The sequence below is a fragment of the Amblyomma maculatum genome, unplaced genomic scaffold (genome assembly GCF_055883805.1).
Source record: "Amblyomma maculatum isolate TAMU_Amacu unplaced genomic scaffold, ASM5588380v1 scaffold_13, whole genome shotgun sequence".
In the NCBI taxonomy this organism is placed as follows: Eukaryota; Metazoa; Arthropoda; class Arachnida; order Ixodida; family Ixodidae; genus Amblyomma; species Amblyomma maculatum.
The window spans coordinates 6,977,889-7,005,199 of record NW_028146738.1 but is presented as its reverse complement, the minus strand read 5'-3'; the positions used below and the strand labels follow the sequence as shown (position 1 = coordinate 7,005,199).

The 27,311-nt window shown below is 43.3% G+C and overlaps 1 protein-coding gene across 1 annotated transcript in view; it reads left to right on the top strand.

Annotated features, from left to right (window-relative positions):
* LOC146172150 (uncharacterized) overlaps window positions 1-27,099 on the top strand; it is a 56,084-nt gene extending 28,985 nt beyond the window's left edge. Inside the window, exons 12-14 of the mRNA XM_084585985.1 lie at window positions 11,751-11,847; window positions 24,148-24,321; window positions 27,074-27,099. Of these exons, the coding sequence (XP_084442111.1) occupies window positions 11,751-11,847; window positions 24,148-24,321; window positions 27,074-27,099 (297 nt within the window). The remainder of the gene's footprint in view (window positions 1-11,750; window positions 11,848-24,147; window positions 24,322-27,073) is intronic.
* The last annotated feature ends 212 nt before the right edge of the window (window positions 27,100-27,311 follow it).

Sequence of the window (27,311 nt, the reverse complement as noted above, 5' to 3'; positions counted from 1 at the left end):
ATTTATTGCGTTCAGTCCGGCCGTGGCGAGGGAAAAGCGTGCAGCAGCGAGTTGTGGACACAATTATTGGTGTACGCCCATCCTTCACCCGTCAGTCAGCGAGACGGACCAATGAACGTCTCTACTCTGACATCAGCCTTGCGGCTCGGCGGGCCAGCATAGATATGGGGAAGCTAGTATCCTGAAGGGGAGGCTGAGAGAGCTTTAATTTGCATTTTTGCTGCTTTGCGTTGCGCGTATCGCCGTAGCATTTTGCACAGAATATCTCCGGTACCTGATCGAAGCATTGGGCTCCTTTGCATAAAATCTCATACCCTGGACAGCGGCCCTTTAAAATGTACAGTAAGGCAGGGCCTTACCATACGGAATGCGCAGGCTCTTCGGTAAAGTGAAATGTATGTCAACAGCTGTGTAAGTTCACGACTCACTGGCCTCGCTTCGTCGTGAGAGCTAGGGTTGAGGACTTTTCGAAGGTTTTCGAGTTTTTATTTGGAAACATGACGTAGTGCCCACACATACATGAGCATTCCAGAAGTACGATTGTACACTGCTATATGATTTGTTGACATGGCAGTTTGTCGCTAATAAAGAATCTTACGCCTCCAGAATGAGCTCGGAGGTGTACGTAGTGTATGTGCCGCTTTTGATGGTTCTAAAGAACAAGTTTGATCTGCGGCAGTATTGTCACTAACTAGTGTGCTTTGGCACAGTGATCTAGTTCATGTTATGTTATGTTGGATTGTCCTCACAGGCAAGATTTGTGTAGGCAGTACTTTGTTGCATTTATGCATTATGGTGAAGTGGTGGTGCGCAATTATTTTACAGTGAAATTTACTCTTAAATGAGTCAAACACTAGCACGAAGGTCAAATATTCCAGACATCTATAAAGAAACTTCAGTTTTTTGGCTGCCTGAGTCATGAGACAATCTGTGCCCTCGCAATCGGAGGTTGTGGGCTGCTTAGCAAAGTGCTGTTTTAGCCCCCATTCTGTGGAGGGTGCAATCTGTGATATATATGTGCCCATGCATGTCAAGCTGCCAACTCATTGGAAGAAAGCCATGGGTGATTTACGGCATGTTGTCGTTATATGTACTTCAAGGAAATAGATGTTTGGTACTTCATTGCGCTGTCTGATTATTTTAAAGTGGCTGTTCCTGTGTGGGAATAGGATATTGTTGCAAAGGTGTAGTTCTTTCATTGATTAGTACCGTCATGCTTGTATTACTTTATTTTTGAGTGGGATATACTATGAGTTTATGTGGAATATTTATGGGTATGTGAAAACGTTTGCTAGAGAGTGTGTAGGATGATTGCAGTACCAATTTCAAAAGTTTGTTTGCTTTAAGTTGCTCATAGCTAAGAACGACGCCCATTTTGTTTAGTGACCACAGTGTGAGCTTGTTGCGGTTATTGCGGAGTTCAATTTGTGGGTGCAAGTCAGTCCAATGAAGAATCCATTTCAGTACCATGCTGTTCTTGTTTTTCACCTATAGAACTGTCACCACCATGGGTCAAGTTAGAGCTTTCAGTTGTCCGTAGGAACCTCTTTAGTTGTAGGGCTGAATTGCGCTAATATTCGGAATTCAAGGGGCCAGAAAAATGTTCGAATTATTGAATAACCCCTAAACTACACTGCAAAACCTCTCTGCCAATTTATTTAGAGAAAAGCAGAGAAATAGTCTAATACTTGTTACTTGAACTCTGTGTGCTAGCAATATTTTATATTTCTGTTGGGAATCTCCATACGAGTGTTCCAGAATGGCAAGAGCCTCTGCGGCCTTTCTTGCAGTGTGGCATGATACCAATAGAAGCTCCTCGCATGCAGTGTCGTCAGATGCACAGAGGGCGCATTAAACGATTTTGTCCTGTTTCTGAGCCAGCTATACGGCCCCACACTAATTTATGTGGTCTGTGAAAGTTATCAGCACACCCAAGAACGGCACGTTCGTCACGAGCGCACACTGCCTCAGCTGCGTCAAGCTGCGCAAGGAAGCAGTGCCGAAACAGTTTGCCATCATCTGCCACAGCGTAGTACTATCCCACTCATAAGCAAAGATGTGTGCAGTACTTGGCAGTGACACTGCATGCGTTTTTCAAGCCTCGTTGCATAGCAGCATTGTTTTCATGGAGGGTTGCGGAAATTTTAATTACCTGGGGTTCTTCAATGTGCACAAACTGCCCAGTTCGTGGGCACCTTGCAGACCCTGTATAAATTGGAGGTTTATAGGAAGGGAAAGCCACTGTATCTTTCACACTTTCGCTAGCCACGCCATATGGGAAATGAAGAAGGTAGACTGCACGCTATTAGCCCGAATCCCTTCTACGCTCAATGCACATTTTGTAGTGCAGAAGTTTCATATAATGGGCTTGCCAAGGAAACCAAACGTGGGTAGATCGGAGGTGGCCCTGTCAACTTACGACTTAACGGCACAAAGGACCTTGGTTGTGAGAGCTTGAACAGTGGCCTTAGCCAATAGAATCCTAGGCTGAGGACCTGACCAACCCCACCACTAGCCCTTAGATCATTTTCCTCAAATAAATGTTTTACTCTACTGCAAAGGTCGGAGTGAAAGAGGTACTGTAGTAGAGGGCTATAGAATAGTAATTTTCCCCACCTATACGGACGTTTACGTGTGGTGACATCGCTTTGCTGCATTCTCTATGCTAAACCGCTAAGCAAAAGCCTGTCAAACAATGCTCTCTCAAGTCTTATTTAGTTTATGTGCAGTCATATTACGTGCATATAAATGGAACATAAAACGTATCTTCCAACATATCAAAACTTCTTTAACTTATCACACGTCAACTTGTGCTTTAATTGCATTTGCTCGCATTCGCATCGCTGAAAAACACATGAGCCGCCAAAACATGTGGGATACTTATAAAATGTACAAAATCGCGTATTTCAACATCTTTTTCAGTGTGTATTTTGTTTTAGCCCGAAGAATTATAGGTGTTTACTTGTTAAAGAAAAATAGAACGATACCCATATCTTGCAGACCGTTTAGATATGCAGTTGCTTAGGTCCAATGAGCCGTGTCGGATAAAGGGTATTTATTATTCCCAAAATTACAAAATTGTTTAAGTAAGACAGTTTTCTTCAGAAGCTGAGCAAAATCTGGCGATGTAAGTGCTTTGAAAATATCGGAAGTGGAACCTAGGTTTAGATCATAATCTACATTTTAAAATGAGTGCAGAATGGCATTGATCCTCACCTGCTAGTGAACCGGGCAAATTCTCTAAACAGAAATGCCTCAGCGCACTATGCTGTACACTAAAGCAATGACAAGTATTTTACGCACAGAAAGTGACATAGTATCTGGTACTGTTCTAATACGCATCAGATGGCACACAGCGTTTTGCAGGCATAAGAGGTGCTTATTTCACTAAGGGCACAGTCAAAAAGTAATCACCGATATTTTACATTAATTACAAATTTCTGAGGCTTGCATTTACATTATAGCAATCAGATTCACCTTCAGAGCCGATCATTTTCATTTAGAGCATTGCATTAGAGTCCCTGAACTGCAAAGGTACAATACAGTCCAAGTTGTCTTAAAAGGTGGGTTTTGCTGTCTTCACCGTTTTGTTCATCCGCATGAGCCAATGACAACTTCAAATGCAGTACACGCATGAACCTCGGCGAAGAAACGTTTTAAATACACCACGTTGTGTAATTACATGCGTGTCGTAATTTCTGACAGAAATCGTATTTGGTTGGCAGTGTTTTTAATACTTAACTTGTTTGGATTATTTGCGTGATTCGATCAGAAGAGGTCGGAGTTTGGTTTCTATCGTATGCGGCGGCAGGGAAGCAAGACGAGCCGCTGCACAACAATGGCACTGGTGGCGTCATCTTGTCCTGTTTGCAACCACTCTTTCACAGGAGAAGATATGCGAACTTTTTTTGGAGGAAGATCATTGCAAACTGCACAAGATGGCGCCACCAGTGCATCGAGCGGGCACAAGCCTTTTTGTCTTTCCACGTCTGCCGCATACGATAGAAACATCTATCTTCTTAAGATCGATTCAGGCAAGTACTTAAAAAAAATTTGGTATTAAAAATACTGCCAGCCAAACACCGATTCTGTGCGGAATGTGGGCTTCAAGTATTCCGTGCATCAGCTGGGAGAAGCAATCTGTCGCATAGGGTTTTCACTGAAACCGAAACAAAACTGATGGCCATATTTATTTGGTGGTTGAATTGAAGCTGTATTTGTTTATTTTTGAATTTCCTGAACGATTCATGTTTTCAATACATATATGGTTGATAAATTTCGGTCCCAAGGTTGAAAATTAGATTCGTACTTCGTTAAATGGGTCTTGCAATGTGCAATGTGCAAGAACGGGAATGTGTTGAAGCTGATCGAGGTAGTGGTACAGTGCGTGGAACGTGTACCGTGCACCGGCAGTTTTCCTAGGAAAGGATGGCGCCGTTTGCGATGTCTGCCGCCAGTCGCCACTTAGGGGCGCTCGCAAAGTAGGTGTGCGTAAGCACACACATCATCATCATCCAGCACACGCTAGCAGACGATTTGACTTTGCAGATGACCGCGCTAAGCGCAGCCGCCGTTACCGTCTGATTGGGTGCGAGTAACTTTTTGGTGCGTGTTCTTTGATGCGTGCATCGAAATGGTCGTTCTTCATGGTAATGTTCAAGAGTAAGAATCTCCACGGTAGAGCGGCCTTCTAAAGAACGAACATGCTTTGTGCCGATGTCTGGCTGTGGATATCGCTCTAGCAACGAAAACATGTCTCTGTTCTCGGCGCCGGCGAATCCTCCACAAGCATCAAGAGAACAGATAGAAAGCGGTCATTGAAGGCGGTAGTCTACGAAAAAGATTTCGAAAGTAGCTGCATTGAGAGCACATTCCATGTAACCATGAATGGCGTCCTTAACGAGATTCCCCGCGAGAGAACTCGCCGGAAGCATGACACGGTGCCTAAAATATTTGATGATTCTCTAAGAACCTTATGCTTCCCAGAGCAACGAAAAGGAGAAAAAAGTTGGTATGCGAGCATCGAGAGCGCGATCGATGACGGCGGATGTGAAAACCAGGTGGATACCCAATTTCCTATTCACACTGCAGATAGAGCATGTTCTGGACTGGAGGATCAGCACACATCATTTTTCAAGCCTCCAGACGCTGCTGCTTCTAACTGCGAATATTGGCACCCATTTGAGGGTATCATAATTCTGGCGACATATGGATGAAAGTGCCCGCGTTATCAGTTGATGATCTGACCTTCGGTTTCTATGAAGTGGAAGCAAATAACTTTGCCGAACTTTTCGTTGAAAAAATGGCAAGGTTTGGAAAACCATTCCTGAGCGGGGCTCCGTCGTAGCGACCGTATATGCACAGGGAAACCAGAGATACAAACGAGTACCTAAAATTTGAAGGGAGGCAGAGCTGTTGATTGTTGAAACTGAGAACTTGTAGGGATGTAGCCCGCTGCAAGGAACTACAGATCTTACAGAGAAATGTTTTCGTAGAAAAATGTTCTTTGGTTGCAGATAGAGAGGCAGTCCTGCGTTAAGTGCATCTGCCAAGGAGGCTGCCACAAAACAAACAAATTAGGGACTAGAAGACCACAACAAGTAAGAAACCAAAGCGTAATATCTCCCGTTAATTAGCAAGAACAAGAAAACAGCTTGCCAATACACAGGCGCAAGTTACTGAAATGAAATGAGCTAATCGACCTCTCACTGAGCAGCCTTAGACGAAACGATTAAGCCACTTTCCAAAAAACAAGAACTGACAGTAAGAAACTGTTTTCTTGCTTCAAGAAGAAACTCAGTGAAAGGTATAACTTATGAAGATGAATGGGTTGCTGAATGGCTGCTGATGCGCAATCAAAGCCCGAAGTTGAATCAGTTTCTCAGGAGACAAAACATTATGGCTCTACATGGAAGAATCTGTTTGTAGAGGTGCCTGCAAATGTTCAAAGGCAGTTTTGGGCTGAATCTAAAGGTATTCGCTGCTTTGCAAGAGAAGACGAAAACCATGGATAAATACAGCTGCTACGGAGGACTAGTTCCAGATGCGATCAAATTGTCGTAACACCTTAATGAAAAATCAGCGGGTGAGTTGCAGTACTGTATCTGGGAAATTACGATTTGTTATACGGCACTGTCTCGTAGATTCCAAAAATATTTCTGCTAAAATTATTCGTCCAGGTAATAAACTAGAAAATTCTGTGGTAATAATTCCTCATATAGACTTGTTAGTCCTCGACTAGCGTTAGAATTTTAGTAAAGATTGAAGTGTCTGCCATATTGTTTTTTCCTTCAAGAGGCACTGAAGTCTTTGTCGACCTCTGCAGTCACACATCTGTTGAGCAGAAAGGCGTGCAGCAGACTATGGAATGGTTGTTCTCTTTCAACAATGCACCGGTATGCTGCTCTCTGCCAATATATTACCGTGAACTGTTTAAATATGTATTTGTTCTTGTTCTGCAGCCGCTGGCATGCGGCCTTATTATTGTGATTCTGGCGTGCTTATCAATTTTGTATTCTGTGTTTGTTCATGCTCGTTGTTGCGATACAACTCGTTATCATTTTCTTTGTCGCGAACGATGCGCCGAGATCTGTCTCGAAGATTCTGATCACTAGCATATGTTTCTACATTGTTCCAGGTTGTGCTAGTAGCAGCTTGCAAGTTTATCTAGATTGTTCTGAGCAGCCTTTATATTGAGCGTTGACGAGTGCGACGGGCATTCTTATTTTGACGATCGACAAGCACGTTTGTTGCTATCGCCGCCGTCGAGTTGCTTAGTTGTTTTGCGGGCGCAAGTCAGCCCGATAAAGAGTTTCTTCCCTGCACTCCAAGACTCTTCATTTCTGCCATCGACCTTGTCTCGACCATGTGACAATATGCTGGTTTAATGTTCAAACTATACATATTCGCCGCACAATACTTGCCTTTTTCTGGGAAATGGAAGTATTTGCTTTATAAGGCTATGTTACGGGAGATACCTTATTGCCCAAAATTGTTGTGGAGACTGTTGTTCTTGCCGAACAAGCCGGCTTATTTGTGGACATAATAACTGTTTTGATGGAAGTTGGAACCGGAGCATGGGGCGACATTTTGAAATACACGGCAAACTTTTTGTTTTTTAAGTGAATTGTATTTCTGAGAAGGAAACAAACATGAACTTGTAATCATTTCTGAATAAACATATAATCTAATTCTTCCAATGCTTTTTTGTTTTCGTTAGGTTCTTCCTGCAAAGTAAGAAACAGGAGGCAACTGTTTTTTGCGTCTGATTTTCCCCACTTGATGAAAATGTGAGGAATGGATTTATCTCATAAGGTTTCCTAACTCCCTCTGGGCATGTGCATTCTGGCGTTGTCGAAGCTGCTTGGGATATCGACTGTGAGAATGTCACACTTAAACAATGCATAAAGTTATGAGAGCACACAAGAAACCAATTTCCTTCGAACAATTGAGTGGACCTCAAGTTTCAGATTTTTGGTGATGACGTAGTAAAAGGGCTGTTTCTTTACAGGGATCAAGAAGTGGCTATATGCAAGAATTTTTAGCCCATAATTTCATTAGAAAATTCAACAAACTAATTCGCATAATGACTTCTAGGACAATTAAGCAAGGGCTAAAGCTTGGTAATGCGAATGCAGAATTTTCGAAGCAGTTCCTAGAATTTCTAAATGAATAAGAAGAACATACAGCACCAACGGGAGCGGGTATCTTAGCTGAAAACACGGCTGCTGGATTAAGGTTTACAGTAAAGAGTTGTGTGTTGTGTTGAGTGGGGTTTTTGTGGCGCATAGCAACTAAGGCTATCATGCGCCAAGAGCAAGGTTAATTTATTTTGTGAAAATTGGGAAACTGGGTGTGTTTAAACTACAGTTTTTTAGAAAGTCTTCTTTTAGGAAACGGGTTTTGTTCGCTTTTATGGGGTTTAAGCTGCTAGCGCAATGATGTGGAAAATATGAGGTTTTAATTTGTTTACTGATGCACACTTGATTTATTCTACAGTTTGTGTAAGAGATTTGCTTCCCTTAGAAAACTGAACACACACGACAAATCGAGAAGTCCATCTTCGCCTAAAATCAGTTTTGGGTTTACATGAATGTGTTTTTGTAAAATACGGTAAAATATTTTTTCTTAGTGTTTCGAGACCTACGCATGAGAATAATACGTGGTTAATAGTTGTTTTCAACATTTTTCGCATTGTGGTTTGTATTTTTTGTCAGAAGAAAATTATGTGTCCTGTGTGTGTCAATTGCGGAAGCGGCATAGCATACTTCTATGAAACGTTCCTGATGCCGGCGCGACATTCATTATTTCAAAATGGGCTTTACTAAATGTAGTTTGTTATCCACTCTGCCAGAAGACTGCCATTTTTCTTTTAGTTAGCGATGTACAAGTTTCATACAGTCTTTGTAGGGTATGTTTATACTCTTGATTGGCTTGGCTTGTCACGGGCTTTAGCAGCACATGTGTCTGCTCTCTCGTTGCCTCTAATGCCCACGTGGCTCGAGATCCAGCAGAAATTTGTTATATCCTCGAGCAACAGCTGTTGTTATACTGTATATTATGTCTCCGAGTAAAGGAGCGGCTGTATTTCTTGGATTTAGAGCTGTGAGGACGGCTAGGGAGTTTGTGTAAATATTGCTGTTTGTAACATTCTCTTTATTCTTTTCTCTACGGCAACCAATATGACATGGAATTTGGCGGTGAATATAGATGCAAAGTGTGGAAGTCTTATTATTTCCTCGCAGTCACCTCGCACAACTGCACTTCCCGTGTCCATAGCTGTGTTCGATCCATCGGTATACAACTCTGGGAAGCTTCCGTATTCTTCCTGAAGTTTAAGGAATTCTTGAATAATATGCTCTTGTGGGGTTTTAGTGCTTGGAAACTGTGTGAGAGTGAGGTCACATATTATGGGAAAATTGTACCATGGCGTTAGAGGGCTGCTGTTTTGAGCGATATCCGTTAATGTGTCCAGAATATGAGTTTGCAACCTATCACTTCGAACCGCATTATCAATGGCCTCGTTGACGGAGGTCTATTTGTGAAAATGACTCTGTAGGGGAAAGTTGTGACTATTGAATAGCACAGGTGTTTTTTTTTGTGACTTTATTTTGAGGACATATGCGCATGTCAGTAAAGCTCGTCTATCTTTCAGTGAAGGCTGGTTAGTTTCCACGCAGAGGCTATCTACAGGAGACGTTCTGTACACACCACAAGCAAGGCGAAGGCCCGAGTCAAGCACTTGGTCTAATTTCTTTAAATATGATTCCCTAGCTGATCCATAAAATATGCTTCCATAGCCCAAGCAGGAGCGCACAACAGAGCGATATATATGCAAAAGGCATACCCTATCAGATCCCTAATGTTTACTTGAAAGGGCCTTCGCGATGTTTAGAAATTTGGGGGATTTCTACTTTAGTGCTTGTATGGGGTGGAGAAAAGTGATTTGTTTTGGTAAAAGTGATGCCCTAAGAATTTGTGGTTATTGTTTATGGGTAATTCGATTTCGTTTAGGTGTAAGGTAGGGGTGGGCTGGATTGCCTTGTTTGAGCGAGAACATAACTGCCATTCTCTTCTGCGGAGAAAATTTAAACGCATTATCACTGGCCATTTCGTTAGCTTATTTATTGTTATTTCGACTTGTCTGTCACATGTGGACATGTTGTACGATGTGTAGGCTATTTGCAGGTCGTCCACATAGAGTGAATACATTATGGAAGTTGGCATTATTTTGCTAATAGTATTCATTTTTACAACGAAAAGTGTTGTGCTTAAAATGCACCCTTGATGTACACCATTCTCCTACAGAAAGGTTGTTGACAAAGTGGTCCCAAGATGTACTTGGAACGATGTGACAGAAAGTCGCCTAAAACCTTTAGCATTTTGCCAGGTATGCCTAACTTTGCCAGGTCGCGCAATATCCCAAACCTCCAAGTTGTGTCATATGCCTTCTCAAGGTCAAAGAAAATGGCAAGACAATGCTGTCGGTGCATAAAAGCCTCTCCGATAGTGTTTTCGAGAAGAATGAGATGGTCAGTTGCCGAACATCCTTTTTTAAAACCACACTGGGGAATATTTAAAAGTTGGTGAGATTCTAAATAAAGTCAGTCTGATGTTTAAAATACTTTCAAATGATTTTGCTGAGACAATGGGCTTATAACTACCAGGAGATGTCGGCTCCTTTCCAGGTTTCAAAAATGGTATGACAACAGCTTTTTTCCCGCCTCTGGCAATTTTCCTATGACCCAGATTTTGTTAAAAAATTTTAATAGTGCCCCTATAGCAGGTTCGGGTAATTGGGCGAGCATTTCGTAGTGATATTGGTCAGGACCAGGTGCAGTCTGTTTACCGGGCGCTAGGATATTTTTTATCTCTTGTAGTGTAATTAAGCTATTATATGATTCTTTTGTACCACCAGTTGTTGGGAGTTTTTGTTTCTCTGCCGTTTTTGTATTTTAGGAATATTTGAGTGTGGTGTGATGAACTGGAAACTGCAGAAAAATATTCACCTAAAATGTCGGCCTCTTCTTGTATAGTGTCTGTACTCCAGAAGCTGTTAGAAGGGGAATGGTGAATGGAGAGTAGCTGCCATTTAGCTTTCGAACCTGTTCCCACATTTGTTTTGATGTTCTTGAGCTGTTTATTGATGTTACATAAGTCTGCCAGGAGGTTTTTTTGGCGCGGCGGCGGGTGTATCGGGCTTTGGCTCTTCCTTTTTACAACTTTAAGAAATTGCCCTGTGTTGGGTACCTGCGAAAAATTCCCCATGCCATGGTTTGGTCCTTTTTTGCTTCTTTACATTCTTTTAAATACCAGACTTTGTGATTTTGTTTCACCACTCCAGAGGACTGCGGAAATGTTTGTGTGCTGCAGTAAGGAGGCAATTTGCGTAAGCATCATTTAATTCGTCTATATTATATTTATCTGAAGTAACTTTTTTCTCATCTGGCCTTCTCTCGGAACAGTGCCCAATCGGCTAAATGCAGCTTCCAGCGGCGCGGCTTGGATGGGATGATTTGTGGTGAAGATGTTAAGCTGATTAGTACAGGTAAGTGATCACTTCCGTATGAATATCTAAAACGTCCCATTTAAGATCTGTAAAATAGAGGGTGAGCTGAGAGATAAATCAATACAGCTCCTTCTCCCTGAACTAGAGAACAGTAGGTTGGTTTCCCGGTGTTAAGGAGACATATATTATTGCACAGTATAATATCCTCTATGGCATCGCCTCTCGTATCTGTTTTCTACTGCCCCAAAGGACGGAATGTGGAATAAAATCTCCTACTATTAAAAATGGCTCTGGAAGCTGCTTTAAAAGATCTTCTAATTCTTGAATACTAAAGTTAAGGTGTGGCTCTAAGTTTATGCAGCTCACAGTTATTGTTTTAAAAGCCCGTAAGGTCACCGCATAAGCTTCAAACTTAGTTTTAAGTTTGTGTTCTCTAACTGCTACTCCATTGTTTACTATGATGGCAATGCCACTTGAGAGCCTGAGAGCCTCCTCTCGGTCGCGACGCAAGACTGTATAGTTTTTGAGTATGTTCTTATGTTTGGGACCTAAATTTGGTTCTTGCAAACACAAGGCTAGTGGTGAGTGAGTGGCCAAGAAGTATTTTATGTCATTCATATTAGTTAAAAATCCTCTGCTGTTCCATTGTATAAACGCCATTTTGTCTTAAATGAATAGAGAAGGCTAAGTTTTGTTTTCGGGCCCTCTGATTCGGGGCTGATCTCTATTTTGTCGGTCCAAGGAGCTACGCCGGCCGTCCGACTTCGACGGCACAGGACTGCCTTGGTTTGTGTTCATGGCGTCTTCTGACATGCTGGACGCCCGTTCAGACCGCACAGGTAAGTTTGTGTGAAGTTTGTGACCTGGGGACCTGCGCAGCCTGTTTTTCTGGTGGTGGCGCAGCGCTGGCCGCAGCCACCAAGGGCATGGATGGCCCTGCTCCCGGTTTACTGTGTGAAGCCTGGGCTGGTGCCAGGATCTGTTGTGGCTCATTGCCCTGTTGCGCCACAACAGAATAGGCAAGTTTGTTTTACAGAACACAATTTCGAGCGTCCCAAAAAGTTATGATCTCTTTGACCTTGATGGCAATGATTTCCTTTTCTTGTTTCCGCATTGGACATGTGCGTGAATAGGCAGGATGACTACCCTCACAGTTGGCACACAAATGTGGCTGAAGCTCACATTTCTGGCAATTGTGTTCACGGGAAGCACATATTGCACATCTCTGCTGGCTGCGGCAGGTCTAAGCGCCGTGACGCCGCATTTGAAGCAGCGGCGAGGATTTGGTATATATTTCCTGAGTTGAAGTTTCACATAGCCTATTTTGACTGATTTGGGGAGGATGCTTTGTGCAAATGTCAGGACTAGGTGCTTGGTTGAAATCTCTTTGTCATCATGCCTCATTTTTGTCCTATACACATCTGTTACGCTTTGTTCTTTGAGGTCCTCAAGCAGTTCCTCTTCAGTCAAATATCTTAAGTCGTCGTCAAAGATAACTCCGCGGACATGGTATGGACTAATGGTCACTGGGATATCGCCAAAAGACTTCAATGCGGACAGTTTTTCGTGGTGATGATTATAGAAGATTACCAATAGAAGGTCTCCGTTCGGAAGTTTCTTCACGTTGTAACCCGGAGCTATTACTTCTATCAGTGTCTTGGTCAGTATTAAAGGTGAGATTTGTCTAGCCGTTTTCTGAGCGTTGTCACTGTGCACTACATGAAATCGTGGGGACCTGTTTGGGTTTTTCAGGAAGAATTTGGAAGTTTTGTCGGTGCGACCCATTTTCGGGTTCGATCATGTGAGAGTAAAGAAGCGATAAAAATGGTGTTGTTGTTCGGCCAGGGTAGCGGCCACCCACCACCGAGCCCAACAAGGGGACGGGACAGGAGCTTCCAAAAAAGTCCAGTCCACGCCAGCCTTACACCCTGACTATAACCAAATATTGCATAACACAGTGTGGTTAGCCAACAAGGTCACCCCTTGCCGCCTGGAAAAAGAAAAATCCAAGAAAAGAGGAGACAGGACAGTTGTGAGAAAGAAGACAAGAAAACAAAAGATGGAGGGGAGGATAGGAAAAGGCGACTGCCGATTTATCCCGGTCGGGTCAGGCCGGAGGTGCCGTCTATGGGAAGCATGGCCAAAGTGGTGTGTTGCCTCCGCCAAGGGGCATAAAAGGTCCAAAGACTCGTCGTTGGCTCAACCACCAGGATTCCCTTTTTCCCAGACACGGCGATGCCACGCATGGCTAGTCGCGGGTGCTCGGTGTCCGTGGTGTCGCACAAAATCCGCAAACATCTGCTTTAGCAGATGCCCTCTACAGAGGTTACAGTAAAGAGCAATCTTGACTTGCTTTCATGCTTGTGTTCTACTCTAGCCCAGATAGTACAGAATGTGGGCCCCAGTAGGTCCGATGTAGGCAAGTGGGGCTGGGTCAACCATCATAAAACCTGCATTTGTCCCCGATGGGGCAAAAGTGGGCAAGCCCCATTTGGCCTTCCCCTGTTCCACCTGCATGGGTCTAATAGCGTTGTGTTGTGTTGTGTTGTGTTTTGTGGCACATAGGCAGCTAAGGCCATCATGCGCCAAGCTCGGGTTTGCGTATCTGTTTGGTGAAAGGAAGCGAGCGATTATTTTAATACACTAGAGTAGGTTTAGGATGTTGGCATCTTTTAAGAAATCAATGAGAGAAGACGTTTTAATCAGTGAATTTTCTCCTAAGAGTAAGCTAGGATGTAAGGGAATGTAGTTGTCATAGAACTGTCGGAAATGCTTTTTTCTAAGTTGATCGAGTTTTATACAGGATATTAGGATGTGGTTTATGGTGACCACCTCTCCGCAGTGTTCGCAAATGGGTTTGTCTTTCTTTGCTAGGATGAAGTTATGAGTCAGGTGGGTGTGTCCGATACGAAGGCGGCATAAGATTACTTCAATAAAACGTTCTTGATGGCTGCATGTTTTCCATTCTTCTATAACTGGCTTTACTAGGTGTAGCTTGTTATTAACTTCGTTATCCCATGCAGCCTGCCATTTTTGTCTCAGTGTTCTTTGTATGAATTTTATGGCGTCATTATGTGGAATTTTCACCTTCTGTACTTGAGCATTGGAGGCGGCCGCGGCACATGCATCAGCCCTCTCATTACCGCTGATTCCAACGTGGCTTGGCACCCAGCAAAATTTGATATTAAGTCCTTGTGTTTTTGCTATCACTAGATAATGGACTATGTCCCCTACTAAAGGTTCTATAGCATTTTTTTGATGTAGTGATGCGAGTACGCTCAGAGAGTCTGTATAGATGATACTGTTTTTGATGTTTTTGTTGACTATTTTATCTATTGCTAGGGATAAGGCGTAGCATTCGGCAGTAAATATTGAGGCACACTGTGGTAACCTTACTGTTGTTTCCTGTTTGTCTTCTATTACTGCACTGCCTACATGAAATATTGTCTTTGAACCATCTGTATAAAATGCCTTGTGATCACTGTATTTCTGATTTAATGCCAAGAACTCTTGTATTATGTGTTCGTGCAGTGTTTGTGATTTGCGAAATTGAGTTAATGTGAAGTCACACACAGCAGTGAAGTTGTACCAAGGTGGCAGTGGGTCAGGTCTCCGTGCAATATCAGGAAGTGCATCCAGCAAGTTGAGTTCCCGGCACTGCTCTTCAAAACGGAGTATGAGAGGTCTGATGGATCGAGGTTTATTGATGTACAGTGTTCTTGAGGGGCAGTTTGTAAGTATGGAGTAACAAATATGTTTCGGTAACGAGCGAATTTTCAGAACATATGAAAGTGTAAGCATGGTCCTCCTGTATTTTAGTGGCGGTTCGTTTGCTTCTACAGGTCTAATAGCGGCATTGCTCGGGCTAATGCAGAGCACATTCCTGCATCCAGACCACAAGATCCCTTGTCGAATATTTGAGGGCAATCCAACCTAAATGTGGGCTTTTTATGGAAAAGCCCTCATAGATCCGAAATGAGGCCGCCCCCATAAATCTTTGTGGGACCAACATGGGTCGTAGTGGGGCAAGAAAACGGACATACCCACATGCTGCCCCAATCGGCCCCTTGTAGGTTACTTGAGGGTAGGTGAAATATGAATTAGAGCTCAATTTGGGCCTGCCCTCGTGAAGCACAAATGAGACAGCCTTAGCTAAACCGCTTTAGGTCTCACATAAGCGGTAATGGGGCTGGAAGGCAGGCGTGCCCGCATGGTACTAAAATCTGTTCCTTGTGGGGAATTTGAAGACACGTGCAACAGCAGGTGGGCTCTAGGCCTTCAAAAACAACTACCAGCCCAATTGGGGCTGCCCACGTAAAACTGCTTTATATCCCACATGGGCCGTAATGGGGCTGGAAGGCGGAAGGGCCCGCATGATACCAAAATCGGTTCCTTGTGGAGAATTTGAAGGCACGTGCAACAGCAAATTGGCTTTTGGTTCAAAACCAACACCCAGCCCAATTGGCGCTGCTCACACAAAACCGCTGTAGGTCCCACATAGGCCGCAATGGGGCTAGAAGTCGTGCGTGCAATTGCGTAATCATTGTTTTCAACCTCTATTTGTATTAGATGTTGCCCTAAATTACTGTTATAGATGATTTGTATAACAGTTGTTACCATGTTTAGTCGGTTAGAAATTTACATGGCTTTAGTTCTCGCGCTCATGAAAATTGCGCTAAACATACTAAAACAAACTGATTGCTAACTGTTGCCCCAGGACAGCCTGCAACTGTCCACAATATTACTGTTCAGAACACACATCTCCGTAGCCGGTACAAGATGTACATGAAGTCTTTTAGGAAAGATGAACGCTATGAACTAGTGTAAAATTTAATATTGTGGCTGTTTACAAAGTGCAGACATGTATAAAATAATTACATAACTATGTGCATAAATATTGCTTTGGGAAAACCTGGACTAGGGCTTTCCATCAATTTCCTGCGTCGGACCCCTATGAGAATAATGTGGGCAAGCCCAAGTGCGGCTTGCGCTATCGAACCCGCGTTGGTCCTATGTCATTACTTGATGGGCTAACAGAAATAAAAAAAAAACGTTCATCCAGAGCGGCTGCCCAAATCTGTCCAAAGTAGGACCATCGGGGGAGTTGGCGGGATGTGCCCTTTTGGCAATGCCGTAGAAATGTGGGCTGCCCCGCAAGGGCTGCCTACATAGGTCGCTAGTGGGGCCCATCAGGGTTTTGTTGACAGCCACCTACAGGCCTACGTCGGCCCCTCTTGCAGTACCCACATTGAGCCCACCGGGGCTGTCCTGCATTGCCTACATCATACCCACCGGAGCCCACCCTTCATAGCCAACTTTGTGCTACCTGCGAGGGTTCAAATATCTAATGACATCTCGTCTCAGCCAAGATAAACTTGAAAATATGTTTGGGATAATACAGCAATCTTCAGGAAGTGATGATCATTCCACAGTGTCACTGTTCCTTGTAAGTGTCAACTTGTAATTCTATAATCTAACACAATAACCGAAGGAAGGAAACTGTTCACCACACGTCGTAAGTGCTTTGTTGAGCCCCGCTGACACTTCGGAGTCCATGCAGAAGCAGCACCTTTCAGATGCTGTATATGATATCTTGATAAAGGGAAAATCTATGATGTTGAAGACATCATTGAGGCCAATCTTGAAAATGATCACTCTGGGTACTCTGAAAATAAAAGCAACAATGCCTTAGTGTTCTACGTCGCAAGGTATGTGGCAAGGAAAGTGATTGTCAAAAATGGTATATTGCGCAGCCTACCCACCTAAGCAATTACTGCTGGACATAAACAGTAATCAAATGCTTAATCCCGTGTAAATGCTGTGAATATAGTAGATGGCGAAGTATTCATCGTGCGCATGCCAAATCGCACGCACGCACGCGAAGCGAAAAGCTAGGCGTCCGTGTGCTGTGCGATGTCAGTGCATGTTAAAGAACCTCAGGTGGTCAAAATTTCCGGAGTCCTCCACTACGGCGTCTCTCATAGCCTGAGTCGCTTTGGGACGTTAAACCCAAAACTAAACCAAACCAAACCAAACGTAGTTTAATTGCGATAGCAACGGCGGGAGCTTTTTTTTTTGTCTGCTGCATTATTCCCCTATCCCGCCCTATCAATGTAAGGTGCAACAATATTGGGGACATTTAAGCTCATCCTTTAAGAGTATGACGCGAGAGCATAAGTTACCAGTCTTCGTCTTCTGCTTCTGCTCCTCCTCCTCCTCGGCTGTTCAACGTCAATCGTGGCCTCCGCCGGGACCACGCGACGGCTCGAAACCTGGCACAGCGCATTGATACCGCAATAAAAAAAAAACAAAAAAGTGCATGCATGCCCAAAAGGGCATTTGCATGAGTGGTATCTTAGTCCGGAACCCTGCCAGACAAAGCCGCCACCAGGCCTTGACCCGTTTAATCTGAGCCCGTTCGAAAATGAATTTGGCCGCCTCTCCACCTCGGGAGGGGGAGGAGTAGCGGAAAGGGTAGGTTTTATTTGACATGCTCACAACATGTGGTAGACATCGGAAGTCTTCCCAGAGTGTCAAAAAGCCTTATTGCTACACAACAAAGTGTAGGTCGAAATCTGTAGGCGCGTCAGCTAGGGTTAGTTCGTCGCCCGCCCTACTAGCTAGTCCCTTCGCTGAGTAAGCTGACGCTCGCAATAATCTGTAAGAATTTCGTGAAACCGTACGGGTGGTTGCCTATAGGCTCGGTTGTCTACAGATGCGTCATCAGATCCTGCAGTGGTAGGTTGGAGTACAAACGATGCGTGTTGGAGACGGGTATCCGATTCCCGAGCCTGCAGTTTATAAGGTGGTAGCCTAACGGTGAGATTGCCGGCCAAATAATGCTCACACCTGGGTCGTCATAAGTCTGTAACGGTTACTCTAGAATTCAGGTCCGAGGCGACCTGGTGACCTCTTCGGCCTGCACAGAATTTCGAGCTCTTGATAGGAGAGCCCATTGACGTTGCAACATCGTATGTCGCACTTCTCGCTTAACACCTGCACATAACCCGCCACGTGTGCTGTGCGATGCCAGAGCACGTTAAAAAACCCCATGTGGTCGAAATTTCTGGAGCCCTCCATACGGCGTGTCTCTCGATCATAGCCTGAGTCGACCGCTTTGGGACGCACAATAAACTCCATAAACCAAGCCAAACCTATAGTAACATTATTACCACATAGCTAGAGGCAAGTATGTCGATCGTCGTTTCGGGTGTGGTGTACGCAAATTATAGTGAACTAGATAACGCATATATATCCTCTAACGTGCTTGAATATAGCAGAGTGCCGGGACTTGCAAACTATGACGCCCTCAGCACTAGTTGTGCACAGCTAGGTGCGCGGAAATGTTTATACGAATCACGCGTATACATACTCCTTTTGGCGATGCCTTGTTGTCTGAACGATATATATGCATGCTGAACTCGCATAAAAGCATAAAAGTTACCGTCAGATGCGCAAGGGAATTCAAACCCAGGAATTCCTGGTGGGAAGCAAGTATACACGCGCGGTCGCTTAACCACGTTAAAACCTTATCATTTTTAAATTTAATTATCTTGCAAATTAACGTAGATTTGTCCACTGCACAGATTTTTCATATAGGTGGTGCCATCTATAGCATTAATATTTGCCTGAATTATGCAAGCAATCAACTGATAAATGTTAATATTGCAGCATATATATGTCTTATGCACCTTCGTCACGTTAGCTAACATATCTAACTTGTCATGCAGAATGAGACCGAATCAATTACCGTTTCGTGGGCGACAGTTGGACGCGATTAGCAGTTTGAAAATATTTTGACTGGAGTGCACTTCAACAACTGCTGCAACTATAAACGCGCGCGCCATCAAATGAGCTGCTCGCTTATTCGCGCTGAAATATGGCGCACGCACGTGCAACACACAAACAACAATTTATCGCGTTAAATATTTGTTTGTGTGATGTACTTCCCGATTCGGTCAGAAATAATTCCAAATCCGCGTAGTCTATAGCTGCTACATCGGTTTCTTTTGGGTGGCCGCGGGGCTGCAGACTACGCAGATATGGAATTGATTCTGATCAAATAAAGCAAGTACATGACCCCCCAACTGCACCACCCGGTGGGCCTGCGGTGGAATCGCGATTGTGATTATGAGAAGTGGATAATGGACCATCGCTACACTGCCAACCTCTGCGAATACATAAGCGCAACTGGACTTCACTCCTTCTTTTAACTTTCTATCTCCTGCATCCCATTCCCCCTATCTCAACTTATCCCTTGTGGCAAACTTTTCGAAAAAAAGACTGCACCACCCGAACTTCAAACAGATGGCACTGCATGGAGGAAAAAAATGTGGCACTGTAATAAGCAAGCTGTTGCTGTTGTTGCGGCTGAACGAAAACTTAACGGTAGCTTAGCGTTGCAGTTAGTTGTTATATATAAATAGCATGCAGCGCCACTCCTGGAAGCTGAAGTACGAGCTATTGAAGCAGGCGTGGACTGCGATAGGATACTTTTTCCCTAGCTAGGACTTTAGCTTTTGTAGATTGCTTTTTCGCTTGCATCTGGCCTCACCGCAGTTCTTTTCTCCTGTGTTGTGTCACGCTAAAAAAACAAAAAACAAAATGTACTACATTTACGTGAAGTTCTTGGATGACAACATCAAGAAAGTGACAACGTCGCGGAATGTAAAGAACTTCCGCCCGAGCGACGTATTTGACTGTGACCACTCGGAAGTGTACAGCGTTTTTTGGGAGGGTGACCAAAACACAAGCGGAGGGTATTACGATGCTCAACTGTTCCACATGGCAGGTGAGTAGAATTGTCCTTTCTGACATGAACTTGAACCGCAAAGCATTGTCCTGCCCACCATACCACTAGCGTTCACTCGGGACATAACCAACACAAAGAATACCCCTAGCGTCCCTCGTTAGGGCACTATAATTGTTTCTTTATGTAGCAGAGACCATACCACTGTACCCCATCACTGTAACAGTTTGTAGCACTGTAAGGATGGGTGACTTGGATTTGTGCCATTGTGCCACGTATGCCCACAATTATCTATTTATAGTTATATATAATAGATAATTGTGCCCCTACGTGGCTCGCACTACCCTGCTACCGAAAAAGGGGGGGGGGGGTGCAATAGCAGCGCAATTACCTATTGCAGTGCGCCAGTCCCCTGCTCCCAGAATAGGAGGGGAGGGGGGGCAATAGCAGCGCAATTACCTAGTGTAGTGCGCCCGCTTCCCCCCTGAATCCCACAACACATGCAGTATAGGAGCACAATCACCTATTATATTATATTCCCGCCCCCCCCCCACTCCCTTACCCAAACGCCGCCTCCCTCCTAGAATCGGGCACAATAATCTATTATATCCCCCCTCCCCTCTTTGGGGAAGGGCTACAGAGCTGAGTTAACTTCCAGAGAAAGCGAGAAGAAACACATACTCTAGGCTTTCGCCCTTTCCCTTTAAAAGGGAACCCAATCGAATTTTGTGGGCCTCATATAACCCCCTGCATTATAGCAGGTGTGGAGAGAGGGTCGTGGGAATGCAGTTATCTATTGTGGGCATAATCCTGATGCAGCCAGGTCGCAGCTGCCTTCCCAGAGAAAGAGGGACACATCTTTCAAGAGAGAGTCTAGTCTAGCCATACATTGTGTGCATTATATATAGGAACATTTTCACATTTTTTTTTTCATTTTCCCTCTGATGATGCATGATGCTCCCCGTGCTGAAATCCATTGCTGGCTAAGTGAGGTTGTAATAGGGGGCAGACGGCCAAATTGTTATCTGTTTTAATAGGAGAGCATTTTCTGCTGAAAAAAATGGAATACAATTGGTACATAGTAAATTGATTAAAAAATGGCAGTCCACTTGGAACACTAAAAGAAATAGCAAACTACACCACATAAAGCCACCACAAACATTCCAAAGAATTGGAGTGGCTCTATGCTGTCTTCCCATAGGACACATACATTTAACACACTTCATTTTAACAAAGCAGGATAAGCCCTTGTGGGATTCATGTGCACAAGCTAAGTCATCCACATTTTACTGTCATGCAGAAAACTTGAAACACTAAGAAGAAAATATTTTGCACTGTTTTACAAAGAACACATTCCTTTCCACCCAGCATTGATTTTAAGTGAAATGCTGTTATTGATTTGTTCATTATTTTTAGGTACTTAAGAGACGAAAATATTCTAAACAAAATATAGGTTTTGAAAAATACATTCCATGAATGCAACACTCTTGACCTTGTGTTGGTGCATGATAGCCTCAGTTGCTTGTGCGCCATTAAACCTAATGCAATACAACACAGCTTCACAGAGGGCCAAACAAGCACTTAAGACAAGCATGCTCGCCTCTGTATGTCTTAGTTAGTAGTTTCCTGCAACTCAAGCTGCAGTCCAGATTTGTTGATGAAAAGTTACATGTGGGCTACCCATTTTATGTTACTTCTGCCGGGTGGATTTTCTTTCCGGCAGCGGCAGCTGTTTGGATGGAGGTGAAACACAGAAGCACTGTGGGCTGTGCAATGCTGCTGCACGTTTAAGATTCCCAGGTGGTCAAAATTATTCTGTAGCTCTTCAGTTGGGCACCTCTTCCTCTCTTCTTTCAATTTCTTTCTCCCGTCCCTCAAATGTGAGCTGGCCATTCCTTTGATGCCTCTAAAGCTGAAAAATGTGCTAGTGTACACCAGCACAGAACCAACAATGTTCCTTCAATTTGATTTCAGAGTCCAAAGAAGAAATCGACCGCTTTTTGGAAGACAAGGCAAACAGATCGAAGCTTAAGCGCAAGGGAAAATCAGAAAATGTGTGTATTTTAAAACCTGGCTAGAAGCTGAGCTGCATGTTCCTTTCAAGAATTGTGTTGGCAGTATGTATACACGAGTTTCAAGTGATGTCATGGTCTTCATAATGCAACCCAATTCATAGCTTCCACAGTGCATCAAAGCTGGTAATAAAAAAAAGAGCTTTAGAAAAATGCTCATAGTGCTGCAGCACCCTGGCCATTTTTCAGAGACATGGCATGCCTTGTGTGTGATTTCAAACTTGAGAGTCGCTGCATTAGGGCAACCCATGTATATGTAATTTTCTGTAATGCCACTACTTAGGCTTTGTTAATATAAATGATGTATGTGGATGTGTAAGTGCAAGGAAAATAAATAGACCATGTTGTGATTGCTTGAAAAGCTTATGAGTGATCCATTTTGCTTCCATTTGTTTGGCTCTGAGGCCTAAACCTAGCTTCAAATATGTGTGGCAGTGTATTGTGTGATATAGCTGTTTATGGTGACAGATCAGTTAAGTTCAATGCAGTAAAAAGCCACCTAGTGAGAAACTTTTGCTTAGTCATGAAAAACTTGTCGTTCATAGTTACAAACGCACTGCTGGAATTTTTCGAGACGACTTCTAAAGGGTTTGCTGCCAGCTGCTGGTACTCTGTCGAAACATAAGTGAGCAGTAGCTCCCATGCAGTCATCATGGAATTGCTATTCATAACCCGTGACATGACAACGCAGTTATGAATGAAAAACATGTAAAATACTTGCAGAAAGTCACTAATTGGGCAGGTAGTGGTCAAACAAATGCAGTCACGTTTTTCAGGAGCGAAGTGTAATGATGTTATTGTGCATGATGTGTATTTATTAGATTTTTACTGGTTACACCTGTGCTTCCCTTTTAGTCAAAAACAAGCACTAAGCAACTACGGATGGCAGCAAGGGAAACTGCCAATGAGGATATTAGAAGAACTGGGGAAATTCAGCAGCTGAAGGAGGAAATAGAAGAATTAAACAAGGAAAATTCCAAGCTTCGGAAATTGAACATGAAGCTGCAGGAGCAGCTACTCAAAAATCTTTCAGGTATGGTTGAGCCTTGCAATACAGCATGCATATTTTTATTTTTTTTGCATGCCACTACCCTTCAGTGATATGCATTTAATCACTGTATTTTCACTCCGAATTTTGTTGGTTCCATGCTGATCTTCTAGGACTTGGATACAAGTGCATGGCATTCCTCAACGAGGTTCAAAGATTTTTATTGCCTGCTTGTAAATGTTAGTGTGTAATACAGTTAATTTCAGCTGGCTAGCTTCGTTTGTTTTTAAATTATACCTACAAGAATGGTGTTGCAAAGGCAGCTATGTGTGGCATCACTGAAGGCAACAATAGGCGGCAGCGCCATATAATGAACGTGCCATGAGCACGCCTCATTGCACCATGCGGGGGTGAGCTGGGTGCATGCCTGCCGCATTGGGGCCAATAAGTGTGCACATTGGTAATGTGGGGTACTGTAGCAGTAGCTCAAATAAGGCTGCCGGCTAATTGGTTGTTTATTCGCAATGTAATTTTATTCTGAGACACATAAGGTGCAGTTACTAAGTTAGATCTGAGCTCATTGTCTTTGTTTGTAGCCTTTTTTCCTTCTTGTGGCGCAGTTCTTCCTAGGGTTACATGCAGTGCTAAACGTTTGTATGCACGTGCCAATGTTAATTTTCTCTTATCTTTCACTGCCGTTCATCGCTTGCTTCAGGGCACTCTTCCATGGCCAGCACTCTTCTCTTGTGCACATTATGTGCCACTTTCTTGGAGTGTGATCTGCACCTGCTCAGCAGGTTGCGCACTTGTGATATGCCCTTTTCAAACATGCTTATTGCCTACACTACTTTTTTGCTGACCGCAAGTGCCCCAATTTATGTCAGGGTCACAATGGGCAGACAATTGTACCCTCCTCTGAATATTTTGCCTACAAGGTGTGTTGCTAAGACCTAAGAAACATGGCTTTGAGTATGCAATCCTGCAATGATAGTCCAAGTGTACCACGGACTACCCCGCTTTATGCTTGTTAGTTGCCGTGTGTGAAAGAATGTCATTGCACATTAAAAACACATGCGTTTTTGAGAAAACAAGCGTTAAAAAATTCACATTCATTGCACTGCTCATGGGCCAGGATTGTAGCTTTTATACTTTGTCTCATAATGCCTACATTGCAGTCAAAACTCAAATTTCGGCTTCATGTTTCTCACGTTTACAATGCTGCTTAGTCTAAATGGCCGAAAGTAAAAGGATGAGATGAGAACATGCAATGAAAGAGGAAAAAGCATTGAATTTGGCCGACAGTATTTTAAAATGCAAACTTTGTCAACAGCCACAGAAGCCAGTGATATGGCAGTGATTGAGAATGCTGGTCAGCAGAGACCACAAAGGCCAACTACGCCTGTCATTGAGCAGCCTCCACTGCCCATCTGCCTTGTACCAGCAATCGACAGTGAACAGCAATGCTCAGCTCGACTGCAAAGTGAAAGCAATTCAGCTGAAGAAGGTACGTAATGTCATCGGGATTCTAAAATCAATTATAATAATTGTAATGCTTGATAACGTTTTTGTTAGACCTTTATCATACTGTGAATATCAACTGAATAAAATGCTCAGTTGAAAGCAAGTTCAATTTTTTATTGTACAAGGATGATCTTATGACAGTCGCAGCATGCAGTTGCTACTGCTCCAGCAATGTTGATTTTGATCTAGGATGGACAGTTGGGCTAGCTAGTACATTTCCATAGTGGATGGTACAGCATGAAGGCATCAAGCACACAAAAAGAGAAGCACAACAGACGAGCGCTGGCTCGCGACTAACTTTTTATTAAAATATGTTACATGATACAAAGAATGGAACCTTTGACCGGGCAAATTCAAGAGATCTTTTTCCTTCATCAGGCACGTGGAAAACCCTATTAAGCAAAACCAAACATACAAGCCCCCCCCCCCCCCCCCAACGGCCCGTTTCACCAAGGATAAATTATCACCAAACATTATCCAGAAAAGAAACCTCTTTATCGATAAGCACTAAGGAAGGCTGGCTGACACACTGCGACTGCTTCTCGCTGATGTAATAGGCCTCAGTTATTTCTCTAGTCGTTTTGTCCCTAAGGCGAAACAAAATCTTTGTTTTTGAAACCAAGGGGCAGAACTTTTGTTTTTATTTTTCCCTCTTTCCCACAAACACTACAATGATCATTCAGGTGAGCATATTGTGTGTCCGAGAGCGAATTGAGGTGTTCACGCAGACGAATGTTTATGCACCGACTCGTCTGACCTATGTATACCTTACCGCACGACAGCGGAATTTCGTACACAACAGCGTAGGCACAATCTACCAATCTCGACCTGTGCGAAACCTGGCATATAAACAGGCTACTGTTCTTTAGCTTTTTCTGGCGGTTCCTAATCGCGCAGCAGAGCCCGCCCAACCTATGCGGCGCCGAAAAAGCAACATTACTTCAAAACAAAAAAAGGAAGCAGTCGCAATGTGTCAGCCAGCCTTCCTTAGTGCTTATCGATAAAGAGGTTTCTTTTCTGTATAATGTTTGGTGATAATTTATCCTTGGCGAGACGGGCCATTGGGAGTGTGTGTGTGTGTGTGGATAAGGGGGGGAAGGGAGGCTTGTATGTTTGGTTTTTCATGATAGGGTTTTCCACGTTGCTGGTGAAGGAAAAAGATATCTCTTGAATTTGCCTGGTCAAGGGTTCCATTCTTTGTAACATCATGCGACATATTTTAATAAAAAGTTAGTTGCGAGTCAGCGTGGCGTCTGTTGGACTTCTCTTCTTGTGTGCTTCGTGTCTTTGCACTGTACCACCCACTATGATTTTATTCTGTGCTTGAAGCTTTGTTCTGCCACTTGTTTCGAAAATATTTTATGAATTCACAAAATGAGTGGTGAACAATACATCATTCTGCACTTTGCAAGTGCAGGTGTTCTTTTCCTATTTATGCGCCGACGGTGACGACTGCATCTCGGTGGTATGGCTGTTTACAAATTGATATCACGGTTTTGATGGTGTAAAATGCAAGCTGAGCTGCCTTAACATTACATATCCTTCATCGGCTCCTATGATAGTAACTTCACTTGTTTTTCGCAGCACGATAAGTACGTTAGCAGTGCGAATGAATTCAAGCTTGACTCTGGGAAGCACACTGATGCCGCATGTGACTGAAGCTTAAAGCTGGTTGCATATTCTTTGATGAATGTGACCAGTGCTTGATAATAAATTTTCTTTTCCAGCATTTTGTTCGGCTAGCTTTTGCAGTAATTAAAACAGCTTAAAAATGTGTTCTGCAAGAGTCTCGAACCAAAGCTGCTGGTCGCTTTCGGCAATGCTGTGCAGATCATGTCTTACTGGCGTTTTCACCATTTGTGAACACGTCCTGCTACTTACAAACTTGTCGACTTTGCATCAGTGCGGCAGAAACTTCATTGCGCCATGATTTTCATTCATTAAATCTTCCAATTTGCTTCTGCAACTGGTGAAATAACACTCGCGTGTATGTATGTATGTATGTATGTATGTATGTATGTATGTATGTATGTATGTATGTATGTATGTATGTATGTATGTATGTATGTATGTATGTATGTATGTATGTATGTATGTATGTATGTATGTATGTATGTATGTATGTATGTATGTATGTATGTATGTATGTATGTGTGTATGTGTGTATGTGTGTATGTGTGTATGTATGTATGTATGTATGTATGTATGTATGTATGTATGTATGTATGTATGTATGTATGTATGTATGTATGTATGTATGTATGTATGTATGTATGTATGTATGTATGTATGTATGTATGTATGTATGTATGTATGTATGTATGTATGTATGTATGTATGTACGTACGTATGTATGTATGTATGTATGTATGTATGTATGTATGTATGTATGTATGTATGTAACATGCACACATATAACGGGCTCTATTTGGCTGCTTGTTGCTGAAGGGGCTCGGCATAGACTATTTTGGTCTGAAAATAATAAATTTTAAAAATGTGCCCATATTTCATGGAAGAGCTGAAGCCAACTACTTTGCCGAGCTAATGCCGACTTGCTTTCTTGGCCAGCTCTATTTTATTATAGAAGGGGGGGGGGCGTGGACCAGCGAGACTTTTCTCATTTGTGCCTCATAGCATTAATTGCATCATGTTTTAAGTTGCATCTTCTACCTTGCAAGACTGATTTATGGTTTGCATTGCTTCTAGGCGCATGGCAGCCTCCTTCACCTCTGCAGACAAGTATGGTGCCGGCCTGGGCTGAGCTACCTGCAGCATCGCCACAAGGAGCTATGCCTGCTGGACATCCAGCACTGCAAAGAGTTCCCAATTGTTCTGAGACGGGGAGTGGAATAGTGATTGCTACTACATACACTGTCTTATGATATGTTCCAAAAAATGCTAGCTGCTGCAAGCATGGTTTGATTCGTGAGCGAATTTGTCCAAAAAAGCGAATCATACCCACAGTAAGAAATC